Here is a 24,920-nt window from a genome sequence, read left to right on the forward strand (position 1 = left end):
ATATTAAACTTCAGTCAGGTTGCGTCACCACAAAGCCTCCCAGTCAGGTGGACTGGATGAAAATCTTAGTTAAGTTTGCAAACTGGGATGGGACCACTCCTGAGTAGAGCAGTCCACAGATGAGTCAACAACCATTACAATCAAGGACAACTAGGTGTAAGCTAAAAAAGGATTTGACACAATGCATGCTAAAGTGTAATGCATGCCATGGTAATGATGATCATGACAGTAATATATAAGCAGTGTGTGAGACAGAGAGAGAGAGAGAGAGAGAAAGAGAAAGAGAAAGAGAGAGAGAGAGAGAGAGAGAGAGAGAGAGAGAGAGAGAGAGAGAGAGAGAGAGAGAGAGAGAGAGAGAGAGAGAGAGAGAGAGAAAGAGAGACACACACACACACACACACACACCCCCCCCCCCCCCCCACCCACCCACCCCCGGAACGCAATCAAGGTGGTAGGTACCATGGTCAGCGCCAGGCGTTGCGACGTAACGTCACGCAATGCGCGACAGAGCAGATGATATCCATGGCACTGCTTGAACATAATTCACAACAACTTCAACACTGGTCCTAGTGGCCGGTTCCGTTCCAGCTGCGCATTAATTCTTCACACAATACGCTCCAGTGCCGCGGAGCAGCGGTAGTAGGCCTCTAGAGTTACAGTGAGTGAGTAGCCGTTTTGGTTCCTCCTCGACTTCCCACCCAAGTGATGGGGAGTGAGTGGGATACTGAGGTTGAGCCACCTAACTCGGTCCACGCACTTTCGGATGAACCCTCGCCAGATGTATGCTGTAACGTGTTGATACAACGTCTGTCCAATATATTGATATCAAAGTTAAACAATACAATGGCATATGTTATCCTCTGGCGCTAATGCCAGTCATGTAGAAACTACGAGCGCACTGTTGGCCAACCATAAAACGACCCAGTGGAGCGGGCGGCACACGACGCACCCCGTGGAACGGACGCTGATCCATCCCTGCATCGCGTGACCCGTCCCGCTACGACGCTGCACGGGACCCCGCTCTGACCGGCCAGCGCTCCTAGCCTAGGCTACGGGCCAATCGCATGAGATAGAATAACGAATTGGACACCGGCTGTGATTATCTCCATGAGTTTATTGGAGCAAGTATTCGCATTAAGTTGGCGGCCAGTCTTGGTTGTAGATGCGTTACGAGTGACACCGTGGGTTTCACTGGCCATTCGGCCAAGTTGTGCTGCTGTTACCTCACCGTTAGGCCCCAGGGCTTGACCAGAGGACAAAACAATAACCCCTCATCACGAAAGAACCGCTGAGTTTGAAGCAGGCCCTGACAGCAAGCAATAACACACCGGGCTTTAGTGACTAGTCAGCTCTTGGAACAAGGCCGGTTGTTCTCGCTTCAAACCCCCAGTATTTAGCATGATGCCCCCACATACAGATGATGCGGCTCCGGTGTAGCCCACTGTCAAGCTTTGGCTGTTTACTTTATAGATGAGAAACGCGAATGCGCCCGCGATCACTGCAGCACCCTGCACCCAAATGCAGGGCCGGCGTCCCTGAAACACCCTGCACGAAAAAAAAACACACACAGCACCTTGCCTATATACCGCACAAAACAATATGGACCAGACCCCCAACCCCCCTCCCCCCGCTACCTTTTTATAAAAGAGTAACCGTGCAATTTCAGCCGGACTTTACCTGCAGCGTCGCTATCAATCGTGGGGTTGTTTAATCCACCAACACAGAAGGCGTTCGGTTGAATCGATGAGAAGACGGTTATCAATGGAGCGGCAGCAGCAGCGGGCGAACGGCGAAGACATGCACTTCGCTCCTATTCCTTTAAGCTCGCATCGCTGAGTCAAGGAAGCCAGCCGCTGATCGACGATCAGTCCTCACTGGCGTGGACGACGATGGCGATCTGTCGTGAGCGACGGACGTCAGGTGCAGCGGCCCGTCATGTGCATCAAAACGTGGCGGTACCCATGGATGGTGCTGTATAGGCTAGTAGCACGAGCAGCAGCAGCAGCCGGCAGGAGATGCTCTTGATATTAAGGACGCGAGCATCAGTGCGGCGGTGCACGCGAGAGAGAGAGAGAGAGAGAGAGAGAGAGAGAGAGAGAGAGAGAGAGAGAGAGAGAGAGAGAGAGAGAGAGAGAGAGAGAGAGAGAGAGAGAGAGAGAGAGAGAGAGAGAGAATTAAGAGGGATGGAAGGGAGAGAGAGAGAGATGGGGGGGAGAGAGAGAGAGAGAGAGAACGAAAGAAAAAGAGAATAAAGAGAAAGCTGGAAGGGAGAGAAATAGAGTCATAGAGAGAGACAGAGGGAGAGCGAAGCGAGAGAGACGCACGCACTATCTGACACGCGCACGCAAGCAACAAACAATTTGAACACCAGATACATAAATAAATATTTATATCGATATTTATATTTATATATATACGCATTTTAATTTATATAACCGCAATTTACAGAACTACAGCCATCAGTTGTCACCATTCGGGTCTTATGGTAACTTTAATTATAGCCTATATTTTGTCAGATGCTTTTGCATTAATTCCTCTAAAAATAACAAAAAACATAGCAAAGTGGCAACAGCATAATCTCATATCTATATTAATGTTAACGGAGAAGAAGAGAAGGTAAAGGACCATGAATATCGACGCCTTCCCTTTAATGTCACTCTTCAGGGGCGGGGCCAAATGCGCTTTCCGGAAGTGCTTCGGTTTCGTTATCTGAAGGGGCGTTACTTCAGATGTCAAACGTGCCCTTCGCGTAGCGAAAGTAACTTTTTCCCAACACGTTCAAGTTGATCGCCAATCGTGCAAGGTCGTCACTTTGCGTCGTAGCTCACCGACTGCACACCTTGACGATGTCTGACTCGGTGAAGAACGTGGCCGTGTTCGGCGGAACGGGCATGACCGGTGCAGCCACCGTTTCCCTGGCTGCGGCAGAAGGTAAGGACTCAAGGAGGGTACCCCTAAGGATATCCATAAGGACTCCCTGAAGGATACCACTGTTTACAGAAGATAGAGGATCAAACGTCAGTCGTTTTGTTAAGTTGATAGTGCAAGAGACTGCGCAGGAACATAGAGATCAGACTGTACAGAACATGCTTGCAGCAGCATTTAAAAATGAACTGTGAAGTAATGGACGGGATGATGTGACAGATGCGATCAGATCAGTGAGGTAACGCGTCATAAATAATGTTCATGGTATTATTGTTAAACTGCACCGATTTGATCACATTCAACCGTCTTTAACAGATGCACGCAACAAATGCAAGGTAGGCTATCAAAAAACTCTGTACATACATAAAAAACAATGTACAGAGGCCTACTCATGTGTTAATTTACAACTGTAAATGTGAATGTGTAGACTGCAACTCCAAGAAAACATTTGGACACTGTGTGTAACACGTGTATGTGGTATACTCTCTCACTATGATAACAATTGGAGAGCTTAATATAAGATTATTAAATATTTAATTCCCAGCAGCCCATTTACACATTAATCACATTTATTTTGAAGTAGGCCAATGCTATGGTATTCCACCGTTTTAATCGATCAAAGTTCTTTATGAAAAACGTTGTTACAACGTTATAATGTTTTACATCATAGGTATAAAGGTGTAAAGATCAATTGGATTGATTACTTTTATCAGCAGTTCACAAACTGTAAACATTTCCATGAACTCATTGTTGCCTTGTCCTGTGTTTGATAATCAACATGTTGCCAACAGCTGGATGAGGTAGGCTCTGGGTTGAAGGGGTACCCGACAACCGGGGAGGAGGGTCACTGGGGAGTTTGGGGGTCACTGCTAGATAATAATATCAATAATTACTCATTAACTAATAATAAAATTAATAACTAAAGAGCCTTTCTAGGGACCAAAGGGTGCTTTACACATGGCGGACAAAACAAAATATGTATAATATTAATACAAGAACAGAAAATTGTTAGCATTTCCATTGCCTTCCCACTTTGTCACAACTGGTCAAAATAGAAGTGCAGCGTCATGTTGGCTGTTAAGGGCCAGACTAGTGCGTTCTGCTGACTCATGCTAGCTCTCACAGCGTATCTCACAGCAGATGCTCCTCCCAACAACAATCTCACACAATCTCCCCCATGCAGAAGGGGTGTGTTGGCCCTCCCGAGGTGTGGGAGATTCTAGCTGGTTTCAGTTGGGACACGGGTTGGTAAAAATGTATTTAAAGAGGACCCCCCCCCCCCCCCCCCTTCCAGGGTACAACGTGACGGTGCTCGTGCGGGACCCCAAGCGGCTCCCAGAGGGCCACAAGGCCTCCAGGGTGGTGGTGGGAGACGTGACCAACCGGGCCGACGTGCAGAAGACCCTGGAGGGCCAGGACGCCGTCATCATCGTCTTGGGAACCCGCACAGACCTCAGTGAGCTTGGACTATGCACAGAACCATAAACATTTATACGTTTCCCTAACTCGAACCTTGTTTTTACCTTCACTCTCTCCGTTTAGACGTCAACGGATGTGTGAAACAGATAAATTATCTCTGAATAAAGTTGACCCGTACAATATCAAGTGATTTCATAATGAAGTTACTCAGTTACGACTGTTCTTTATTCTGCTCCGTTTGCGGTTTGTATGGCATGGGTGTAATGCTGCATTAAATCCACTAGGAGGCAGCAAAGTGACTTCTTATGTTGGGTTGGACAATCAATCGTTTGTTTTATTCTTGTCCTATTAATCAACCTGGTTCTTAGATCTTTATGTATTTGTTTCTATTTGTTAAGCCTATGAAGAAAATATATAGTCATTATTATCTCATATTATTGCGAAATGTAATTAACCAGGCTTGCCCGGTTATCATAATTTCGATCAAATTCTTGACATATTGAAATCGGGTCCGTTCATACTGTGATAGGGACATTTCCATGGCAATACGTTTCCTCTGTCAGTGTTGTACCTTATGGCCGTGACTTGATCATGTGAGCCTAACCCTTCCTGCTTGGCCCGATGTCTCTCCACTCTCCAGGCCCGACCACCATGATGTCCGAGGGTACCAGGAACATCGTGGAGGCCATGAGGGCTCGTGGGATCTCCAAGGTGATTGGCTGCATGTCAGGTAGGACCACCACCACCGCGGCCTCACCCCCTTCCAAGACACTGAGATTAAACAGCATTCTGACCAGGGTTTTCAGTGAAGAATACCAGACATTAGATTAGAGTGCCACACTAGACTTTAAACCATGGCGGTTGGTTGGAATGTTTTCAGGGGAAGTGCCTTATGCCGCGTTTCTACTGCAGGGTGCGGTACGGTTCGGTTCGCCTCAGTCCGGTAGGGAGGGGGCGGTATCGCCCAGCTCAGTTCCAAGGTTGCGTTTCCACCGCCGACAGTACAGTACAGTAGGCCGGATGTCGATCGCCACGGCAGCTACATAAACATCGTGACATCATAACAGCGCGACACAGTGTAGCCTGCTCAATAAAAACAATGGAAAAGATGAACGCTACACATTAAACCAAGAGCTACCATGGAAGTCGTCCAGCAACAGTTCCTGGCCTTTATGCTTTTCATATGGCAGTTAATCAACTTCCGAATTCAAGCCATTCGGAAGCAAACTTCCGAACGAAGTTTGTTTGTTTTTATCTCCACGTCGCCCGGAAGTGACGATTCTGTCGACCAATCAACGGAGGGGGTGTGTAGCTCGAATTTTTCCGGAACTCTTTCAGGCGTCTCAGTACCCCAACGGAGGAGTACTGAAGACGAGGGCAAAACGAGTACGGCTCAGTCCGGGTCACGCCTGCTTTTGGCGGTGGAAACGCAATCCGTACCGCACCTTTGCGAACCGAACCGTACCGAACCCTGCAGTGGAAACGCGCCATTAGTGACTGATTATGCACTTACTGTAAGTCTGATCCACTTAAATCATTATTTAATCTATATCTACAAGACTTGCTTGACTTTTCACAACACTTACAGCATATCTAGCATTAATTAGTAGGAGGGTGGTACATTATTTCTTTAGTACATCATACAATACTTTCGGAAAAATTATATAATATTGTATTTGTGCTATTTACTGAAAGTAAATGTTTTTGACACACAGCCATACAATTTTATAATCGGCATTAACAAATACAGTAGCTGTGTCCACTAGTTCAACCAGAATCTTTTTGGGGGTTGCTTGAAGACCGCTTTACACACTAGGATCTAGGGAGGCACTTTTGGAACTTTTTTTTCGGGGGAGACTACAGAAAGTAAAGAATATTTCAGTATCTTCCCCCTCAATCTCAGCGGTCATACACGTACTTCCTTCTATCCATTTAATATCCTTTCTTTCCACTGCTCTCCTTCATTTTGAGTCTTAGTCCTGAATTCCCACCACTGTGAATTACCTCCACTATTCTATTTCCTGTTCTCCTCCTCCCACATCCTGTGTTTCTAGTCCCAGTCAGTTAAAACACACTGCCTCACCTTCCCTCCTCCCTCTGCTCCTCCTCCTCCTCCCATCCTCTTCCTCTCTGCTCCCAGCCTTTCTGCTGTGGGAGCGCTCCAAGGTTCCCCCCCGCCTGGTTCCTGTGACCGAGGACCACGACAGGATGTACGCCGTGCTGAAGGAGTCCGGCCTCGACTACGTGGCCGTCATGCCACCTCACATCGCTGGTGAGCCTGCAGACAGATTATAATGTAGTTATTATCAGCGTCCAATACAAACACTCCCATGTCTCAACGCCTTTTCACAAAATAAAAGACCCATTGTAGAGTAGACTCATTTATTGGTGGGCGGAACTAATGTTTTTTATTTTGTGACAAAGACTTGGTTATCTTGATGAGAACACGGGATGAGCCGACGGCTGACTGCGACTTTTACAGGCTGGCGTCAGTCAAAGTGTGCCCTAAGAGAACCGTTTGGCTGTACTAGCTATAGCGATGGCTCCTGCTTCCGACGGTGGCTCCCGCTGCTGGTCTGCCGTCAACACTGACGTTTGAACACAAGACTAGATATGATGTGATGATGAGTCACTCCTAAGTGCATTTTGGCAGGCGCTTCTAAGCAACAGAAGCATGAAGCAAAAGACAGTGTTTATAAGAAAATATGATTCTTAAGAGCAGTTGAAGGGCTTATTTACTGTTGTTTATTAACCTTTATTTTACAAGGCAAGAATTGCTTGAGACCAAATGACCTATTATTCGAGCAAGGCCTGGCCTGGCTTGTCATCTGGAACACCGGTAGACAGCAGAACCCTCACACCCCCCCCCCTTTTTTGACTCGTAGTCGAACACGAACACACACACACTTGGTATCCCGCCTCGTTTTTCTCCCACCCACTCACCCTGGGTGTCTCTCCCCCCCACTCACCCTGGGTGTCTCCCCCCCCCATTTACCCTGGGTGTCTCCCCCCCACCCACTCACCTTGGGTGTCTCCCCCCCACCCACTCACCTTGGGTGTCTCTCCCCCCCCCCCACTCACCTGGGTGTCTCTCCCCTGCCAGGAGACCTCCCCCTGACCAAGGTGTACGCGGTGACAGAGAACAAGCTTCAGGGCCGGGCCATATCCAAGCACGACCTGGCCCACTTCTTCGTCAGCTGCCTTTCCACCCCCGAGTGGGACGGCAAGACGGTGGGCGTCTCAGGAGACTACCCAAGACCCTGAGCACGAGCCAGAGGACCCCTCTGGAGCCGCGCACGGCTGGTTTTGTGTCCACCGTGTCACGCCATGGCCGCCTTTCACACGCACACCTGTGTAAGGAATTAAAGTATTTTTTGGGGGAAATGTATATTATATTTCATAGACTTACTTCTGCACTGACTCTTAATTTTTTTTGCGAGTTGTATTATGCTTTTTGTTTCTGTTTCACTATGGCGGAAATGTACCATCTGATGCCCCTGGTTGCTTTCAGTTTGTCTGTTTACAGATTTTGAAATAAAATACTTTATTAAACACAATATACACGTTTCAAATTTTGTGACTCATGGAATGTATGCCAGAATCTCTGCTGGTGGGCATTTTGAGTGAGAGTGCGTCCATATGCCAAATCTTAATCTTTATGAAGAAGCGTATTAAATAACTAATGTTTAAATGGCTTATACTTATTCATTGAGTCAATTTTTGTATATAACTAAACAAAATATATCAAAAGCGGTTGAGTACTGCAATATTAGTAAATAGATATTGTGATCATTTATGGGTCGTGACATAATGGTTAATGACATCTGTGTCCCGAGGACAGAGCAGTTGAGAAACAAAGGTCTAGATCAGTGGTTCTCCAATAAGATAAGATATTTGTTCAGCTGAGTACCCCCTTCACCGAACATAAACAATGTGTGTGCGTTCAATTTGGCAGTGAACATACCTGAACATTAAAAGGGTGCAAATACTCACAATTTAGCGAGAAACATGGGCCTATGCTTCATGCAACTGTTGGCTTATTTCTCCCCACAAATGAAGCACAACGCCAGGCCAGGGTCAGAGCATTTAGAGGTGAATCCCATTCAAATATCTTCTTCATGAAACTGACATTTTTGTGTTTCTGGATTTCTGGATTATTTTTCAGGGATCCACCTTTCTCCTTGTTTTTAGATTTACATTTCAATTTGACCAAATGGACAATTTGCTTTTCTATCGTCTAGCTTTCAGAATTTAGACTTGTCCAGTGTGAAACGTATATTGAACGCATTGAAACAACTTGTCGACGACAACATCCGAGCTGGATGTCATCCGCTTCGGATAGCTGAATAACGATGAAGGTGGATTATTCACCGTTTTTTAAATGTTTAATTTGAAAACCTTTCGGATCATCCAAAGTCAGGGGATTGACTTCTTCGGTACACTAGGCAGACTAGGAGGCAGCTGCATGTGGGGGGTTGAATCATTTCTGAACCCCGACATGTGTGACTTGACTTCCTCAGCTGACCAATGCTCGGGGTAGGCGGGGCGAGCCTGTTTCAAAGTAGAAGACTGCTCTTACTTCAGGAAATCGATCTGATCGACGGATACTTTTGTGAACGTATGCTTCCAAGGGGCACCAGGTAAGAAATTCTGTCTATTTGAGAACGGATTTTTATCAATAATGTTACCTGAAATTCTCATAGTTTAATCATAGTTTCAACCCAGACAGCCATCCGGAGAACAGACACAACTGTGTGTCTCTTATGAATATCTACTTTTCAAAATGAATGTGGAATTAGGCCGTTCGCTGTTACAAAGTCTGTAGCTTTTCACTCATTGTAAAATTTATGAAATGATCGATTTGACGTAAAATAAGGTATAATAAAAGTATTCGAAAGCTAGGAACTTTTAAAAGGTTGACGTAACCAAGATGCAACCGAAACTTAGTGCAATGACTCATAGTATGAATTTACTACTTTTACGGAAGTGGATGTTATATTTATAGTAGTTAATCTGTTGATATTTCAATAAAATATTGCTTATTATTCGGTAGACGTATTTCAACTGGGGCTATATACGGAACACTAAACAGCTGATAAAACTTTATAGAGAAAACTGCATTACCCATAAGGCGGTTCGTCGACCTTCCCCCCACTACCTTTAACTCAAACCACGGGCGGGAGAAGAAGATGAACATTCCGCTCTGCCTACTCCTCCGACCATACAGTCTCCGCGGATCTAAAGGCTTATCACTTTTCATTCTTTTTTTTTTGTAGTATAGTATGAGTTTATGGAGCCGAAAAGTCGTTACCGTATATTGAAGATCGAAGCCAAATTGGGAATTGACTTACTGCTATTTGCAACACCGAATGTGGAGTACGGGAAGTGAATCAACAGGTTTGTCAAGATTTAAAAAGTTGCTAGTTTCTCTGCAGCTGCATGCGTACCGTTACATAAAGTGGTTCATTTGAACATCTCCGAAATGCCAGGTGTACCGACTTAATATCATCGTATTAATGTTTGCCCCTCTCTTTGCTGTAGCTTAGTCTAAAGATGATCCTGAAGGGGCAGAAGCGTAAACTCCCGCCCGAGGATCCAGACCACACAGAAGAGACCACCGCAGAATTGGAAGGACAGCGGCAGTTAGTCCTTTACATCTCGCTCAACAAATATCAACATGGTCAAGTGTTAGCCGAACCCAGTCTCAGGCGATCTGTTTTAATAGCAAACACTCTTCGGCAAATTACCTTGGAGGCAGCCATGGGAAAAGATGGGGGTTCGCCGACTCCCTGTGGCGCTGCAGCCGCCGTGCATACCAAGGAGGACGGCTGCACTGGAATGGCGACACCGGATCGCCAGTTCACGGTGACGGTCCATAACAGCCATTCGGCTGCAGCCAGTGACTTTTCTTCACCCCCAGACCCCCAATTCGGTGTTGCGTCTAGTAGGCATCAGGCGGACTTCCAAGTGAGTACGCCAGATGTGTGTATCGAGGGAGGCTCAGAGGATTGGGAGTCCATGTCTTCAGATCCAGATTTCTCTCTGTCAGCGGCCATCTCCTCCATCCTGACCACGCTGGAGTCCAGCATCGACGGGAACCACGGCGGCTCTCCGGCAGCGCCGCGGACGCCTCTGAGGTCTTTGGAGAACCTGGCGGCACTGGAGGGAGATGGAGCCTCCAAACAGGGGGTGAGGGGTCCAAGCTGGGGGGGCTGGGAACGGGCCGAGGAGAGCAGGGCGACGGACAGCTGCGTGGAGGTGATGAGGTCCAGTTACCTGGGGGACCTGGCCCTGGACGACATTTTCCAGGACATAGACACGTCCCTGCTGGAGAGGGAGCTGGGCGTGCTGGGAGCGAGGGGAGAGGGACACCCCAGTGGAGAGGAGCTTCTCCGATACCTGCCCTCACTCTCCTCCACTGTTCCGTCCTTCTCGTCGTTCTCCTCCTCCTCCTCCTCCTCCTCCTCCTCTCCCTTCCTGTCCATTAACCAGAACATGTGGTGCCTTCCCTCCTTCTCCTCCTTCAACCCGACCACCACCCCCTCCGGCTCCCCCTTCTTCTCCTCCTCCTCCTTCCCCTCCTCCTCCTTCCCGTCTCCGTCCTCCTCGTCCTACCCTGGTCAGGGCCTGGCTCGAGACGGGTTGGAGTTGGACCATGTGATGGAGGTGCTGGTGGAGTCCTGAGGAGGTGGTGGGGGGAGGGGGGGGGTGGGGAATAGCTCCAGACTGAAAGACTGTGAACACGCTCTGAAACAAAAGACACTGAATGGTAGAAACTGTTTTTACACTATAGACTGTGTGTGTATATAATTATATATTTAAATTGTGTTTCAAGTTGTTTCGGTGCACTAAGCCCCATGTTGAGTTTTTTCATCGGATGGTTTTAAGTAAGCAAGCCTGACAGAGATTGAGTTCCAGAAGAACGCTATCAGGACGTGTAAGAATGGTTGATGACGGGGACGCCAATCTCTAAGCGAGGGTATGAGTGGATGCAGACGCACAAGGCTGTAAATCATATCAGTGACTGGTATGTGAAGGCCATGCTGTAGGTGCCTTTATGTCTGCATGGCTAGTAATGTAATTCCTAGCCAGCTGTTACCTTAGAAACAAAGGGAACCTCAACAAATATTTTCATATTTTGTCAAGAGGGGGAGAGATGGTTCTGGTAATAGCCAAACGGTCTGCTCGTGTTAGTATATGCTCAGGGCTGTGCCTCGTATTGATTTAGGTATTGGAGCTGTCAATAACACAGCTCAGGCATGCCATTGGTTGGTTATGTATTGAGGCGGTTCCTTGTAGTTTGTGCACATAGGAATGGGTATGTTGGCCAATCAGGAATAGACGTCTGAAGACATCTGTTGAGTTTTTAAAACCGAGATGAGTTTAGGAGGGGGAGTTTAGAGTATATTAACAGTACTAATACAATGTTTTTTTCTAATCCTACTGGTTATTAGAGGGTTATGAAATGACTTCTCAATTGTGTTCCATGGGGGAGATACCAGTAGCGATACTGTGATGCTTCTTGTTAGTTTTATCTGACCCTATTTATTATAATGTTTAAAATGACTTTCTAATGTTATCATTACACACTTGATATTATATATTGTTCAGCTGGTGCTCTCCTTTTTACAAAGATCCAAATTGCAGTCTCTTGTGTGAACACCAGGCTGGGATGTGATCGCAACACAAATCAAGTTGAACAGCTTCCGTGCCAAGCTGAACCCAAAACCCTTAGTGCTCAGGCCCACAGGTCAGGTCGTTGTCTCTCACAGAGCCGTGCGAGCGAAGGGTTGGCTCCGTGGCCGTGACGCATGGTGCATGCTGTTCTTGAGTCAGTCACAAGTTCCTGTTCAGAGGGGGTTGGTAGGAAATCCACGTCTGGGTTTACGTCATTAATTGAGCATTGCACTTTGAATTGTGTCATTGCCACCTTGCAGAGGCAGAAAGATGGTATCTGATGTTGTAAATAGTCAAATTATTAGCGTTTATCCGATGTTATGGTGAAGAAAAGTCTTTTGAAAGAAAACCATGTTCAGATTGAACCTGGCGGAGATGTAAACGGCCCTAATTGACAGATTCAACGAGCCGCACTTGGAGATATTGGTTTTGAAATGCTCACAGAAATTAGGTTCGAGAAAGCACATTGTGATGCCTCCTTCTGCAGGTTTTTGTCGTCCTGTATTATCCTGCCGATGATGGTTCCAAGTTTGTGTCAGGTGACACATTTATAAAGATTTATTATAAGTAATTGTATTTTCCACTTTTTTTTATTAATGTATTGCCTCAGCAGTTTAATTAATGATTTCAAATATGTATTATGTTTTTGGGTGTGGTTCTCGGACACTGAATCTAAAATGTTCAAAGTTCATGTTCACGTCCATTTTATCTCTTTTACTGTTCTGAAATAAATCTGAAAATTTACATTTGTCTTGTCACCCTTTCTCCAACCCACACATATTTGATTTACTTGATTAACAATAAGGTAGTAAGGACTTCAACTGAGGCCCATTTAACTTAAACCTGTGAACAAGTGAATTATGAAGACTTGCTTCCATGCTTTATGGCAATATTGATAAAACCGATTTGGTGCCTTACCTTGTAATGCAGTCAGTCTATGATCCTGTGGAGAATAGCTGAAGTTAACGATAATACAGTTGTGGTTTCATTTTTATTTGGTTATATAAAGTGCTTGTATGCCACATAGAACTATACAATGTATTTAAGATACTTTTGTGGCACAGCAAAGAAGTACGTATAACAAATTATTAGGCAAGGGTTGGAGACGACAGACTTAACACAATATGATTAAATATGTATGCATGATTAAATCATGCATACTTGATAAACATTAAACCCTTTAGCAAGATTAATATGAATCATTGTTAGTTATGTTAGAAGTAATGGGGTTTTGGTCATTGTTGAGTAATTAGTCGTGACATTATTTCTCATAATAGGGTTGTTTGAAAATGTTCATTAGCCTAGGATACAGTACATTAACTTCGATTGAGGATTCTTCAGTACTACAACACTTCAATCCTCTCAAAATGGCAGTATCGCCAACAAATATCCCATGATGCATTCTGATGTACAAGCCTTATATAAATAAACAATAATTTCAAATTAATTACAGAAAGATATGGACAGATTGTCAAACAAAAAACATTTATAAAACACATGCAGTAACAAGATATATGTGGAAAACGCAATTAGTAATTCTAAGAACAGTGATATGGTACGGCCAATTGTAAGTGATCTCACCTTGGATATTTTTTAAACCATAACTTTGCAGAATATGCATGCCTAATCCTGGCTGAAAAGCGTCCAATGTCTTCCTATTCGCATGTGTAGTGCTTCCATACATTATCAATGTAATTTCTCTTTTACTCATCATCTTATTCATTCCACCCCTTTGACCATATTGGAATTGTTTCAAAAACAAACACTAGGGGGCGGCTGCACACAAGAGCAGACCCCTTCTTTGAAGATAAACATCTGAAATGTAAACCAAGGTAGAGAAATTGTTGAAACAAGTCTTCAGTTACAATCGTTCATAAAATGCCAAACGATTAATTAATACATATATGGCCACAGGGGGACAGTAGAGGCAAATTGAAAAGGCACACAAGCTGTATTTCTCTGCCTGCAGTCCATGCATACATCCATTACACCACCTGGTAGTTTGAACGTTTTTTTTTTCTGCATCTGCTCAATTAAAATGGCCTGGATGCCGTGGAATTAAATGTGCTTCTATTGTGAAGACAAGGGTATAAAAGTTTGGCTTCTGCTTGCGCTACATCTCAGCATATTGGTGTGAAAAGGCCTGTAAAGTAACCGGAAATCCCCTCAGAGGTTGACATTAACACTTTGTCGCTGCACTGGAAAGATAACTACAGTTAATCCTACGTGACATGAACCCACCAGCAGCCACAGTGGACGGCCATTGTTACTAAGAGGGTAGGTTTATGAATGAAAAATGAAAATAAATCCCTGGCTTCTCCAACAAATACCTTCCGACAATGAAGGCAGCTTCTCAAGTTTCGAGGTTTGGCCCAATCAGGCCTCAGTACTTGAGGGTTTCAATCATGTGACATGAAGTTCAAGCCCGCCATCTTGGTCCTTCTTGACCAACAACTCTAGACGTAACATAGCTACGAATAAAACGTGGTGATCATTCATAACATAATGGGGAAAAAGCACCAAGATGGCGGCTTGGACTGTTCGTGTTGTCATGCGAGACACTCCTCTGATTTGTTCTCGTGATCCCCCAGAGGGAGGCAGTGGGTGAGGTGGGGGGGGGGCCTCCACCCTCCCAGCTCAGCCCTTGCTGATGGTGTTATAGGAAGGCTGGGCCGCGGGCTCCAGGGGCTGCTTGGTGGCCGCTCTGTGGTGCAGGGGTCCGGGCGGTGGGGGGCCGGTGTCCGTCGGGCCGTCCCCCAGGATGGGCCTCAGGTCCCCCTCGGGTTCTTCACAGTGCGGCAGCTCCAGGAAGCTGGTGAGGCCGTGCAGGTCGGCCATCTTGTGGAAGGCGCGCAGCAGGAGGTACATCATCATGAGCCCCACGAACAGGTAGACTGCAGGGGAGGAGGGGCGGGAGTAACCAGGCGGTCACGTGAGCTGCTTCTACCTTTCATTTTACTTTAAAAGGTGAGATATTATACCACCAGGTGTGAGTGGGATTAGCCGTTTGGAAAATCAGCCTCTTCTGACATCACAAGTGGGCGTGTCCAGCTAGATGTGCACCTGGTTGTATAATATGTCCCCTTTAAGCAGATGCTTCCGTCTTACAGTTAATTTGGTTTTAGATACATGGCGTCAAAAGGTGCAAGGTGTACGATTATTCGTTTAAAACATTTAAAGAACTACACTGTTAGACAGAATGTGAAGCAATAACCGTTTCGGCCTTATTTTAAAGGCGTCTATGTATCAGGTTGTTTTCTGGAGTACTAATTCGGCAAATCACACATTTAAGTAAGCAGTTAGACTAGAGGAAAAGCATCCTCATTATATTTATTATTTCCCCCTGCAATGACTCCATGAAGGGCTGAGGAAGTGACTGGTCTGAAATATCAGAGGGCCCTTGGAATAAAAATATATATTTCTAAAATGTCACTTTTTACTAGAATTTGTAAATATGCTCTTATAGTACAGATGATTACCCATTTTACTCAGTAATGTTGACTTGCATCTAGAAACCTGTGCATGCAGCCCTTTATGTACACCTGCACGTTTCTTTGTATGAAGGCGTTTCCATGGTGCACCAACTCTGCTCTTTATACCCACTGAGCTGCGGCCCAACGAAATGACCACTCTTCACGTACAAGTAGGTCAACACCCCAACCACAAAAACTGTTTAGGATTACAGGGGCCTCAGTACAGTGAGAACCGTTTCTATGTCATTAGTGGACTGCAAAGGTGGAACACAGCTTCTGGCTATTACTGTTAAGATTGGTTAGGTGGGACAGAACTTACAACAGTCGTGATCAGAGTTTCACAGAGTTTCACTAAAAAGTATTTCTAGTGACTCGTTATAGTTATGGTGACTAGGTGTAATCCATTTTTGTGTTTTCCAAGTGAAAGCTGTGCACATCATTGGACTTATCTGTGAAATATGGCTGAAAATGGGATTTCATCCCTTCTTAGAATAGTTCTTAATATACCAATAATCGGTGTTTTATGTTTCTTAAATATTATAAATAGAATCAAAACCCTGCCGTTGCTATGCAGCCTGTGTAGCCCCAACGCCACTTCAGTAACAAAATAAGCCACATCAAGGTCTGAATGGCAAACAATCCAACCACTGTTACGGTTGGTCTGTGATACTCTCTGGGCCCCCTGGGGCAGAAGACCCAGACCAAACATGAACAAAACATGGGCCTAAGGACAGCGGGAAGTCTCGCATGGCTTATTCTCAGTACCACCACAACAAGTCTGAGTGACTCAGCAAACTTTTATAATCCACGAGAGACGTAGGTCCCCCACCCCAGCCAACCCCTCACTCCCACCATACCGGGCTCTGCACACACTGGCTGGGGGGGGGGGGGGGGGATTACAGAAGTATAAAGGGGAAGGTTAAAAACAACAAGGCCACGTGTCTTCATTTGGCTGATAAATGGGTCATATAACTGTAAGTCTGAGTAACACTTTCAATCTCATTTATAGCCACTCATTTGGTTTGTATGACAAACTCATATGAGCTATCAGTTTTACAGTTGCCATACAAAACAATATGACTGCACGTGAATTAGCATCTGACAAACCATACGGGGAAGACTGCGAATGATTAGATCATGCAAAAGTGGTCAAACAGGCTAGCTGGTTGTGTGAGAGCCCGCTTTGTACAAGAGGGGAATAAACACATGACTGTCATACTGGTTTATTTTGTCGGATAGGTGGAAAATCATGGTGGTAACATGTTGTAAAAGTGAATCTATTTTACATTTTATTGGTGCATAAGTGCATATTGTTTTAATTATACGGCATCTTACTTTATATCATCGGAATGACATAATGTCACAATGACAATGTCATTGAATGGCTGAATGCTAACTGGAACAGTTCACTGTAGCATTATCTTGTCATCAGCTACTCTGTAGTCGTCCAAGTTGCCGCTCCAAGGCACCTTACACGGAATTGAGATACATTTCATCAAGGAGGCGCTAGCGGTTGGATGTCTTGCTCAAGGATGACCAAGCCAAATGATACTGCAGACTGCAATCTTTAGATCTCTCTAACTTCCCTGTTCATCAAAACACTGACTCATAACGACAAGTACTGTGTTTACCATATCAGACATTATTCAGGGTTCAGAGTCTGTTTTACGGTATCGTAGCCATATTGCAGGGTTAGGTGTCATTTGACACAGAACAGAACTTTGTTGCTGACAGGTTGCCATTTGTCTCGTGTGTGTGTGTGTGTGTAACTGTTTCCTTAACATTAAGTAAACCCAGTGGAGGGCAACCCAGGCTTGTAAAACAGGTAGTGCAATTTAACTCTGCTGATCCGAACAGGCTCTAGACCTGCTTATCAAACACATAGACCGGATGCCCCATAGGATGTGTGTTTAGGCGGAAGAGCACATGTTTTTTCCCTGGATAGAAAGATTTGAGGTAAAATGACTGACTGTCAAATTGACTGTCAAATTGACTCTCAAATTGACCATGCCGCCTCCAGCTCTCCAAAAATCACTGACAGCTGTCTTTGAAACACTATTCTCCAACAAGCGTTTCACTCGGTGGAACTCTGTTCTTTCTAACTGCGATATGCGCATTACAGGGATCTGGAAGACAGGAGCTGCGATTGGCCCGTTGAAGGCACGGTTTAGGCTCATTTAGAGGAAGGAGAAACCAGCCCTTGGTTTCCTTTGAGAAACAAAACTTGAATGAGTTTGTATTAAGAAGGAAACCCAAGGTGACGTATTGAATGCAGATCAGTAATACACGAGTTCTACATGCATACCTAGCATAAATCACGCCTAGGACAAAATATCATTATGATATTGGGAGTGTTTAAGTTTGAAATCAAAATAACTAAGGTGGAACATGCAGTTCAACCAAAAATACAAACACCTGCACGTTCGATTACGTGAAGGAGGAGACTGCTCACATTTGTACACCTATACATTCATATAAAAAAAAAAAATACCAAGATTTATTCGAAGGTTCATATGCTACAACCTCCAAATGATGCCCTGTAGCAGCTCAAGTTCCACACCAATCATACCATTTAAAACAGTGGCTTAAACAAAGATAATGATTGTGCTGTTAAAAAGGAGCCTAGCTGACCTAAATTGGGTCTTTTACCACCATGGGGGGGGGGGGGGGGGGGTAGAATGGATGAATTCTACAACTATACATCTTGAAAGAACAGTTGAACCCGTGACTTACAGTTACTCGCCCTGCCCATGATTCACTCATGCGGTTTATTTTTTGGAAGGGAATGCTGTGAAAACAACTTATTGTTTAGGGTTGTTTTGCACAAGCTTCAATGTCTGTCAATACACTTTTAACATTTAAGCTCCAGGTGCACTTTAACTGTTCAAGTTATACCCTAACAAATGTAGTTCTCTGAGTCATTCATGAAAATGCCTACAGGTAGAATGCAGGCACTGTTTTTCAACCTGTGGTGAGGGAGGTTACTGCAGGTCCATGGGGGTTTAATTCATTTACAATTATATAAAGAAAATAGATGATCAATAAAAATTATATACTATGATAATTCATTAAATATTGTGGCATTTCATTGCAATGTTTTCCATTTATATTTTTGGTTCATCTTGTGTTTCCTACATTAACAACTAGGAGCATAAGCAGCATAAGCATGGACACTTTTGGGTCCTCTGGCCATGGCCTTCCTGCAGTAAGAATTGTGCATAAAGGGGGGGGGGGGGGGGTTCTGGCCCTCTTTGCTCAGCCACTGCATGTATATTTATCTATTTTAAGCCGTTGACGTGGTCCGCGAAAGCTCTCGATGACAATTTAGTGGTACACCTACCATCAAAAGTTGGGTAAGCTCTGGGCTAGGCTAAGCTAGGCGAGGCTAGGCTAAGCTAGCTCCGTACTCACCCATGACAACCACCTTGTACAGCGACCGGTACTTCTGGCCCGGCTGCTCCCCGGGCACAAAGTCCCCGAGGCCCACCGTGCACAGGGACATGAAGCAGAAGTACACGGCGTCCAGGAACGACCAGGAGCCCTCGATGGCGCGGAACACGAAGGCCGGCGCCACGAAGAAGCACAGCAGCACCGCGGCCAGCAGAAGGGCGAAGTGGAGCTGAGAGGCGGGCCTCGGGTTAAGCCCCGACCGCTGGAACAGGGCCTGGGGGGCGTAGACCAGCGGGTACATCAGCCGCTGGACGCTGGCCGTCAGCACCAGCATGGTGAACGGCACGCCGATCAAAGCGTACAGGATGGAGAAGGCCTTCCCCATGTCAGACAGCGGCGTGGAGTGACCGTAACCTGTAGGGGCCGGAGACGGCATGAGAATTAGGACTCCACGCATGAGTACAGGTGTGAGTATGAAGGCGTATGAGGGAATATGAGTGAGTAAGAGAGACTATGAGGGAGTATGAGGGAATATGAGAGCGTATGAGGGAGTATTAGAGTATTTGAGGGAGTATGAGGGGTATGAGGGAGAATGAGGGAGTATGAGGGAGAATGAGGGAATATGAGAGCGTATTAGAGAGGATGAGGGAATATGAGGGAGTATGAGGGAGTATGAGAGAGAATGAGAGAGTATGAGGGAGTATGATGGAGTATGATGGACTATGAGGGAATATGAGAGCGTATGAGAATGAGGGAGTATGAGAGTGTATGATGGAGTATGAGGGAGTATGAGGGCATATGACTGAGTATGAGTGAGTGAGTGGGTGAATGAGTGAAGGTGTGTGATATACTGCAACAAAAGAAGGCACCCATTTGGTATTTGTGTTGACAGTCAAGGAAAGGTTGGTGTCTGAGAGAAACACAAATCACAAAATCACTGTGTGCACAGTCTGGTAGGCCTACCCTTCAATGCAATTAGCCAGATATTGAAGAAGCAACTCCCACACTCACTGACACAGTGGACTGTTACAGTTAAATATGATCCTCATGTATTAAATTGAACCTGAAACAACATCTCAACAGAAGACAACATCTTCCGTTTGTTTTTGTGTACATGCATCTCAGAACCCGGACCAGTACAGTGTGTGGACCCCACTTTGGTGACAGCTAATGGGGATCATTTTAAACAATAAAACAATAAACAATAGAGTGTATGTTCATGTTCAACATGTTTCCTTGATAGTTACACTTCAGCCCTATTGGGTTTTGTCTACGCTGCTGGTTTCCTGTTTCAGGTTTCTTTGCTCTTCAAAGGTCATTCTATCTCTGCAAATGTATGGAAACATTGCATACTGCGGCCCCCCGTTTCCTGACTAGAAGTCATGTGACATGTTTTGAAATTTCAGCTCTTTTCTTTATGATTCAGCCGTTTTTTCCGGGTCTGTGCAACAGGATATATATATATTGATTTAGTGCTGCCCGATGGACTCCTGTGGCCATCTTCACAAATCAAAAACTGTACTATGGGCCCTGTATGTCCCCACCATGTGTCCCCCCCCCCCCCCCCTGTCTGGGGCCCTGGGACCTGTATCAACGTGTTTTTGGAATGGAAGTGTTCAAAATGGAGGGTAACGCTCATTGAACAATCGTGGGCCAATGACAAGCAGGAAAAAAACATTGTCACTTCAGATTTCTTTGAGAAGAAAAACAGGCAATGACCCCCTTGTTTCTTTAAAGTCCAGAGAAAAAAATGGTATAGCAAACCTAAGATAGAAATGACAATCAAGTTATTATTCCCATAAAAAATATCATATTTGTGTATACATACCGTACTAGCATGTCTGGCAAATTATACTGAATCAGGGAAGAGAACCCCCCTGCCTTCCATGGTCCCGCGGACTGCGCCATTTAAACAACCAGGCAATACTCATGATCGGGGGACACAAGCTTGGGCTTGATCACCCTGTAGCTGGCCACCGTTGATGAGGGGTAGATAGTGTTGATAGGCCGCAACACCCCCTGATTCAAAAGGTACACTACAGATGATGTGTCCCGAAATGTACATCCTTCCCATGTCTGAGATACAGCTCCCACGCCACCCTCAACATCAAGGCACACCTTGTGTGAATACGATACATTGACACAACGGACAGTTACCATACCGTCCCGTGTAGTGATGGTTCTAGGTTTAGCACTCCATGTCTGGTCTCTACCTTAAGCAGAATAGGGAATGGCATATTCCACTGAGACAGCTGGACATTTGTTCCCTGAAGGACAGAAAGTAACTAAGGTGCCGCACACAAGCGTCACCACAGCATCAATAACCAACCCCAGGAATGACGTCCCTCATTCATACAACAAAGGGGCTCAAGTTCCAGATAGCCTGTATTCAGTTCCACACTCACACTCACATTGAACCCAAAAGTAAAAAATGATTAACTCTTGGCTCTAGACGTGTGTGTACTGATTCTGTGTGACTCTTGTCAATTAGAGCCGGGTTGTGATAATACTCACCCTGTGTGAGGGCTTAAGGAAGAAAGCACATGAAGGGAAGTCTTAAATGGCATTGTGCTATTGAGATCATCGTGTTATCTCATGTCATCGATATGTGGTGACCATTTCATCTGTCAAACCACTCTGCTGCTTAGCAGACCACACAATACGTCAATTTGGGCTACCGTGAAACTAAAATAAAATCATTGGATAAATCGACGATGGCAATAATGTGTCAGTACAGCAACTTTAAATAAGTATGCAATTAGTCAGGGTTATTGATCCTGTATAGGTTGCAAGTACTTCCCTCTTTTCCACCCCTAACTGTGTGTGAGAGTAAGAGCAGTATATTTTAGAAAGGTAAAAATAAACATCTGACTACTGTAATTCCGAAATAATATTTCAGGAGCAAGTGGCAAAAGCACACCAATTAGACAAATGTTTAGGGTGTTTCCCCATACCAGCGATTGCCGGTAATTCAAATTCATTGGAATGAACATGGTCAGTTGGTCGGCCCTATGCGCTGGAGAGAAAAGGAATACAAAAATTGTCAGGGCATAAAAAACATTAATCTTCCTTGACTTCCTCTAGTTTTGCTAGATGCGCGAGTTTCAGTAAGCTTTGCTCATGTACAATGTATCAATGTCAGGTCCCTGTTATGAAAACAAGTTTAACACCTGGACAGGCCGAGAATACATTTAGCATGAACGATATCTCTATCGTTGTTAGAAAACTGCATTTTCTATTCCAGGAAATGTATTCTGGGAATTGGTCAATGGCCCACAATCTAACCAAAAAGTTCGCTGCTCCTCATGTTCAGTTACATTTTTCAAGGTCAGACAAAGCAGTTTGTGTGGGACACAATCTGGTTCCACCTGCCCTTACACCAGGTAGGATCAGATCTAATCTGGGAGCCAGTAATCCTACTGTTTAGCGAAACTTCTGGGGGAGATGAGAGCGAACAGAGCCAGGGTTGGAAATCAGAAACTGCCAGGGGTGGTTGTCAAGCACCCTCCTTAGTTATTAACCTAAATTAAGTCTGATCTGACCTCGATCAATATGAAGTTCACACTGTAGCGAACCTTGACTCTTTAACCTTGCCCCTCTGACTACACTTTGCGTTGCGAAAATAGCAAACCACCAGTTGTGTGTCCCTCTATAGTACACAGCCCTGTTAATGTAACGAGCAAACAGCACGGAGAGAGAGTTCTCACTAAAAATAACTAACTGTCTCAATAGCAAAATATAAACAATCCTGACAAAATCAAACAAGCTTTGTGTGCACTTCAGTAATATGTATAGACATAGACAACGGAACGAAACACATGACAGTCACAGCAGACAATCAAACAATCCCAACTATAAAACTTTTGCTCCTGGGTTTATCGCGTCATCCACGTGTATCGCCATAGTTGGTGGACAAAACCTCAAGTTCAACAACAAAGACAACTGAATAAATTCCCAACACGACTCTCTGATCACTGTGGCCTTGAAAATAACACCGACCGCAAAAATACCACTGCCACATGTAAGTTATTGCCTGGTCACCAACAGGTACGGATTGAATTAGTATTCAAATTGAATAGAAATGTGGGGGGGAGGGTTAGGGCTAGGGTTACGTCCTACGTGGATGTTTACGTGGTCCCTTCACGGAGTTGGCGTTGCTAAAGTTTTCTAATCATTCAGCACCGTTTGCCAGTTCCATTCTCCATCGTCAGATTAGTGTAATGGACGGGAACCCCGATGAAAAGAGACGACAATTGGCTATGGACGCAATAAGGGCTTTGAGGATTCATTGCGCTTTCCCAATACGTCACCATCTCCTAATAACAAAAACACCAAACGTCATCCGCTTTGTTCCACTTACCAACCGTAGTCACCAAAGTGTTGGCGAAGAACATGGAGGAGGCCATGTCCCAGTTGGAGTTGAGGGATGAGTTCTTGAGGACCGACACCCCGTACTCGCTTGCGCTCAAAGCCTTGACCAAAAACTCTTCCAGGGCTGTCGCGTTGATGCAGGTCTGGTTGAGAAACTCTCTCTGCATAGTTTGGATGTCATTTCTCAGTTTATCCTCCACCGGTCGCTCGATGCTGGAGAAAACCAGGGCACCGAGCAACAAGTAAATGATATAAAACAGTATGAAGCCTAGGAGCAGAAGCCAGGACTTACTTGCGGAAGAAGTCATGTTTGGCGGCACCGGTGTGGACTCGGGTCCAAAGGGTTTCGTTTACCATAACAGGGTAGCCTAACTTCAGATCGACTACGATGAAAATCCCTCCTCTTCCTTCTCCTCCCAGTTACTGTAGCCTACCTCCTCCCATAGCGGACCTGCCAAGGGGGGGGTGTTCTGTCGGTCTCCCCACCAAGGGGACCAGTGCGCGCAAACATCACCGTGCTTTTCTTGATAGAGACGCATTTAATAAATCACTCGATCGTGTCAATTTGGATCAGGGTTTTACGCAGCCCGCTTTTGAAGTTTTGAAGATAAATACTTTCCAAACATTGCTTGGATGTGTAATTTGTTTTTCACATTCTTGATCTCCTGCTTACTCGCCGAATGGCCATGTTCAGTTATTGTAGCTTAAATCGTATGAATGTCTTATAAGTCTCTTTCACCTGGCATGGCTATGTGTTCATACGAGGTGGCCAGTTAAGCGCAAGGCAGCCTCATCACGATCATTCCCCGGACATTTAAATTAGGGTTTTTATCTGTAGGACTATGGGCAGACTCGTATAGAATAGATAATCGTTGCCTTAGACAGGGAATGAAAGGAGCCTATTTTTAACGCGTCGACGCCGTACAATGCACCGTTATCATGGTGAAGCAGGCAGGTATTTGCCTAGAGTGCCTCTCATATCCTGTTAACTCTTGGTCGACCAGGGGGGGATGCTGTTAATTCATTTTTTTGTTTGATGAGATTAACACTTGATGTTGGTTTTGCATTAATGTTCCCCTGTTAAATTCTAGTGGCGTCTCCGTATACGCAGAGTGTAGCACAAAGAGGAGATACTCACCTACACGCCTTGCCTACTTAAGCAAATATGGAGGACTTTACCTCCACATGGGGAATTATTCAACATACAATATCTCAAACACCCTCACTCCTCTCCTTTTTCATTTCAGGATGCTTCATTACAAGCATGAAGCGTGACAAATTTCATGACTTAAGAGAGAAATTCCTCTTAGGAGCGTTAGCCCATCCTTCAGGGGCACAGGTGGCTGAAAACATCTCTGGTATGGCTCGGCTCCACATGATCAATACGTTGTTGTAGGAATGTTCCAGAACATGGTAACGCTCATAGTCTGGTGTATGACCAGAAACGACAAGCTTCACTGGAAGCCTTGGTCAGTGGATCTTGGCCTGGCTCAGTTGATCTTGGTCTGGCTCAGTACATCTTGGTCTGGCTCAGTGGATCTTGGTCTGGATCAGTGGATCTTGGTTTGGCTCAGTAGATCTTGGTCTGGCTCAGTGGATCTTGGCCTGGCTCAGTAGATCTTGGTCTGGCTCAGTAGATCTTGGTCTGGCTCAGTAGATCTTGGT

General features: G+C 45.2%; 4 protein-coding genes across 6 annotated transcripts in view; 2 read left to right on the top strand and 2 right to left on the bottom strand.

Annotated features, from left to right (window-relative positions):
- Window positions 1-2,072, bottom strand: part of sptbn4b (spectrin, beta, non-erythrocytic 4b) — a gene marked incomplete at its 3' end in the record, with an annotated part of 36,054 nt that extends 33,982 nt beyond the window's left edge. The window contains 1 exon segment of the mRNA XM_030337277.1: window positions 1,678-2,072.
- A 615-nt stretch (window positions 2,073-2,687) lies between these two features.
- On the top strand, window positions 2,688-7,903 carry blvrb (biliverdin reductase B). Its single transcript, XM_030380427.1, has 5 exons — window positions 2,688-2,931; window positions 4,220-4,381; window positions 4,985-5,074; window positions 6,485-6,616; window positions 7,448-7,903. The coding sequence occupies exons 1-5, from the start codon at window positions 2,847-2,849 to the stop codon at window positions 7,606-7,608; spliced, it is 630 nt and encodes a 209-aa protein (XP_030236287.1). The 5' UTR covers window positions 2,688-2,846; the 3' UTR covers window positions 7,609-7,903.
- A 961-nt stretch (window positions 7,904-8,864) lies between these two features.
- sertad3 (SERTA domain containing 3) lies at window positions 8,865-12,765 on the top strand. 3 transcript variants are annotated; one of them, XM_030380424.1, is made up of 3 exons: window positions 8,871-8,984; window positions 9,454-9,741; window positions 9,886-12,765. In XM_030380424.1, the coding sequence occupies exon 3, from the start codon at window positions 9,898-9,900 to the stop codon at window positions 11,026-11,028; it is 1,131 nt and encodes a 376-aa protein (XP_030236284.1). In that variant the 5' UTR covers window positions 8,871-8,984; window positions 9,454-9,741; window positions 9,886-9,897; the 3' UTR covers window positions 11,029-12,765. The 3 variants fall into 3 exon arrangements, with proteins under 3 accessions (XP_030236283.1, XP_030236284.1, XP_030236285.1); XM_030380425.1 differs by having other exon boundaries at window positions 8,872-8,984; window positions 9,621-9,741; XM_030380423.1 differs by lacking the exon at window positions 9,454-9,741 and having other exon boundaries at window positions 8,865-8,984.
- A 228-nt stretch (window positions 12,766-12,993) lies between these two features.
- kcnk6 (potassium channel, subfamily K, member 6) lies at window positions 12,994-24,183 on the bottom strand. Its single transcript, XM_030380426.1, has 3 exons — window positions 23,245-24,183; window positions 18,906-19,298; window positions 12,994-14,915 (listed from the first exon to the last, which is right to left on the bottom strand). The coding sequence occupies exons 1-3, from the start codon at window positions 23,561-23,563 to the stop codon at window positions 14,659-14,661; spliced, it is 969 nt and encodes a 322-aa protein (XP_030236286.1). The 5' UTR covers window positions 23,564-24,183; the 3' UTR covers window positions 12,994-14,658.
- Between the last annotated feature and the right edge of the window lie 737 nt (window positions 24,184-24,920).

The sequence above is a fragment of the Gadus morhua genome, chromosome 16 (genome assembly GCF_902167405.1).
Source record: "Gadus morhua chromosome 16, gadMor3.0, whole genome shotgun sequence".
Taxonomy (NCBI): Eukaryota; Metazoa; Chordata; class Actinopteri; order Gadiformes; family Gadidae; genus Gadus; species Gadus morhua.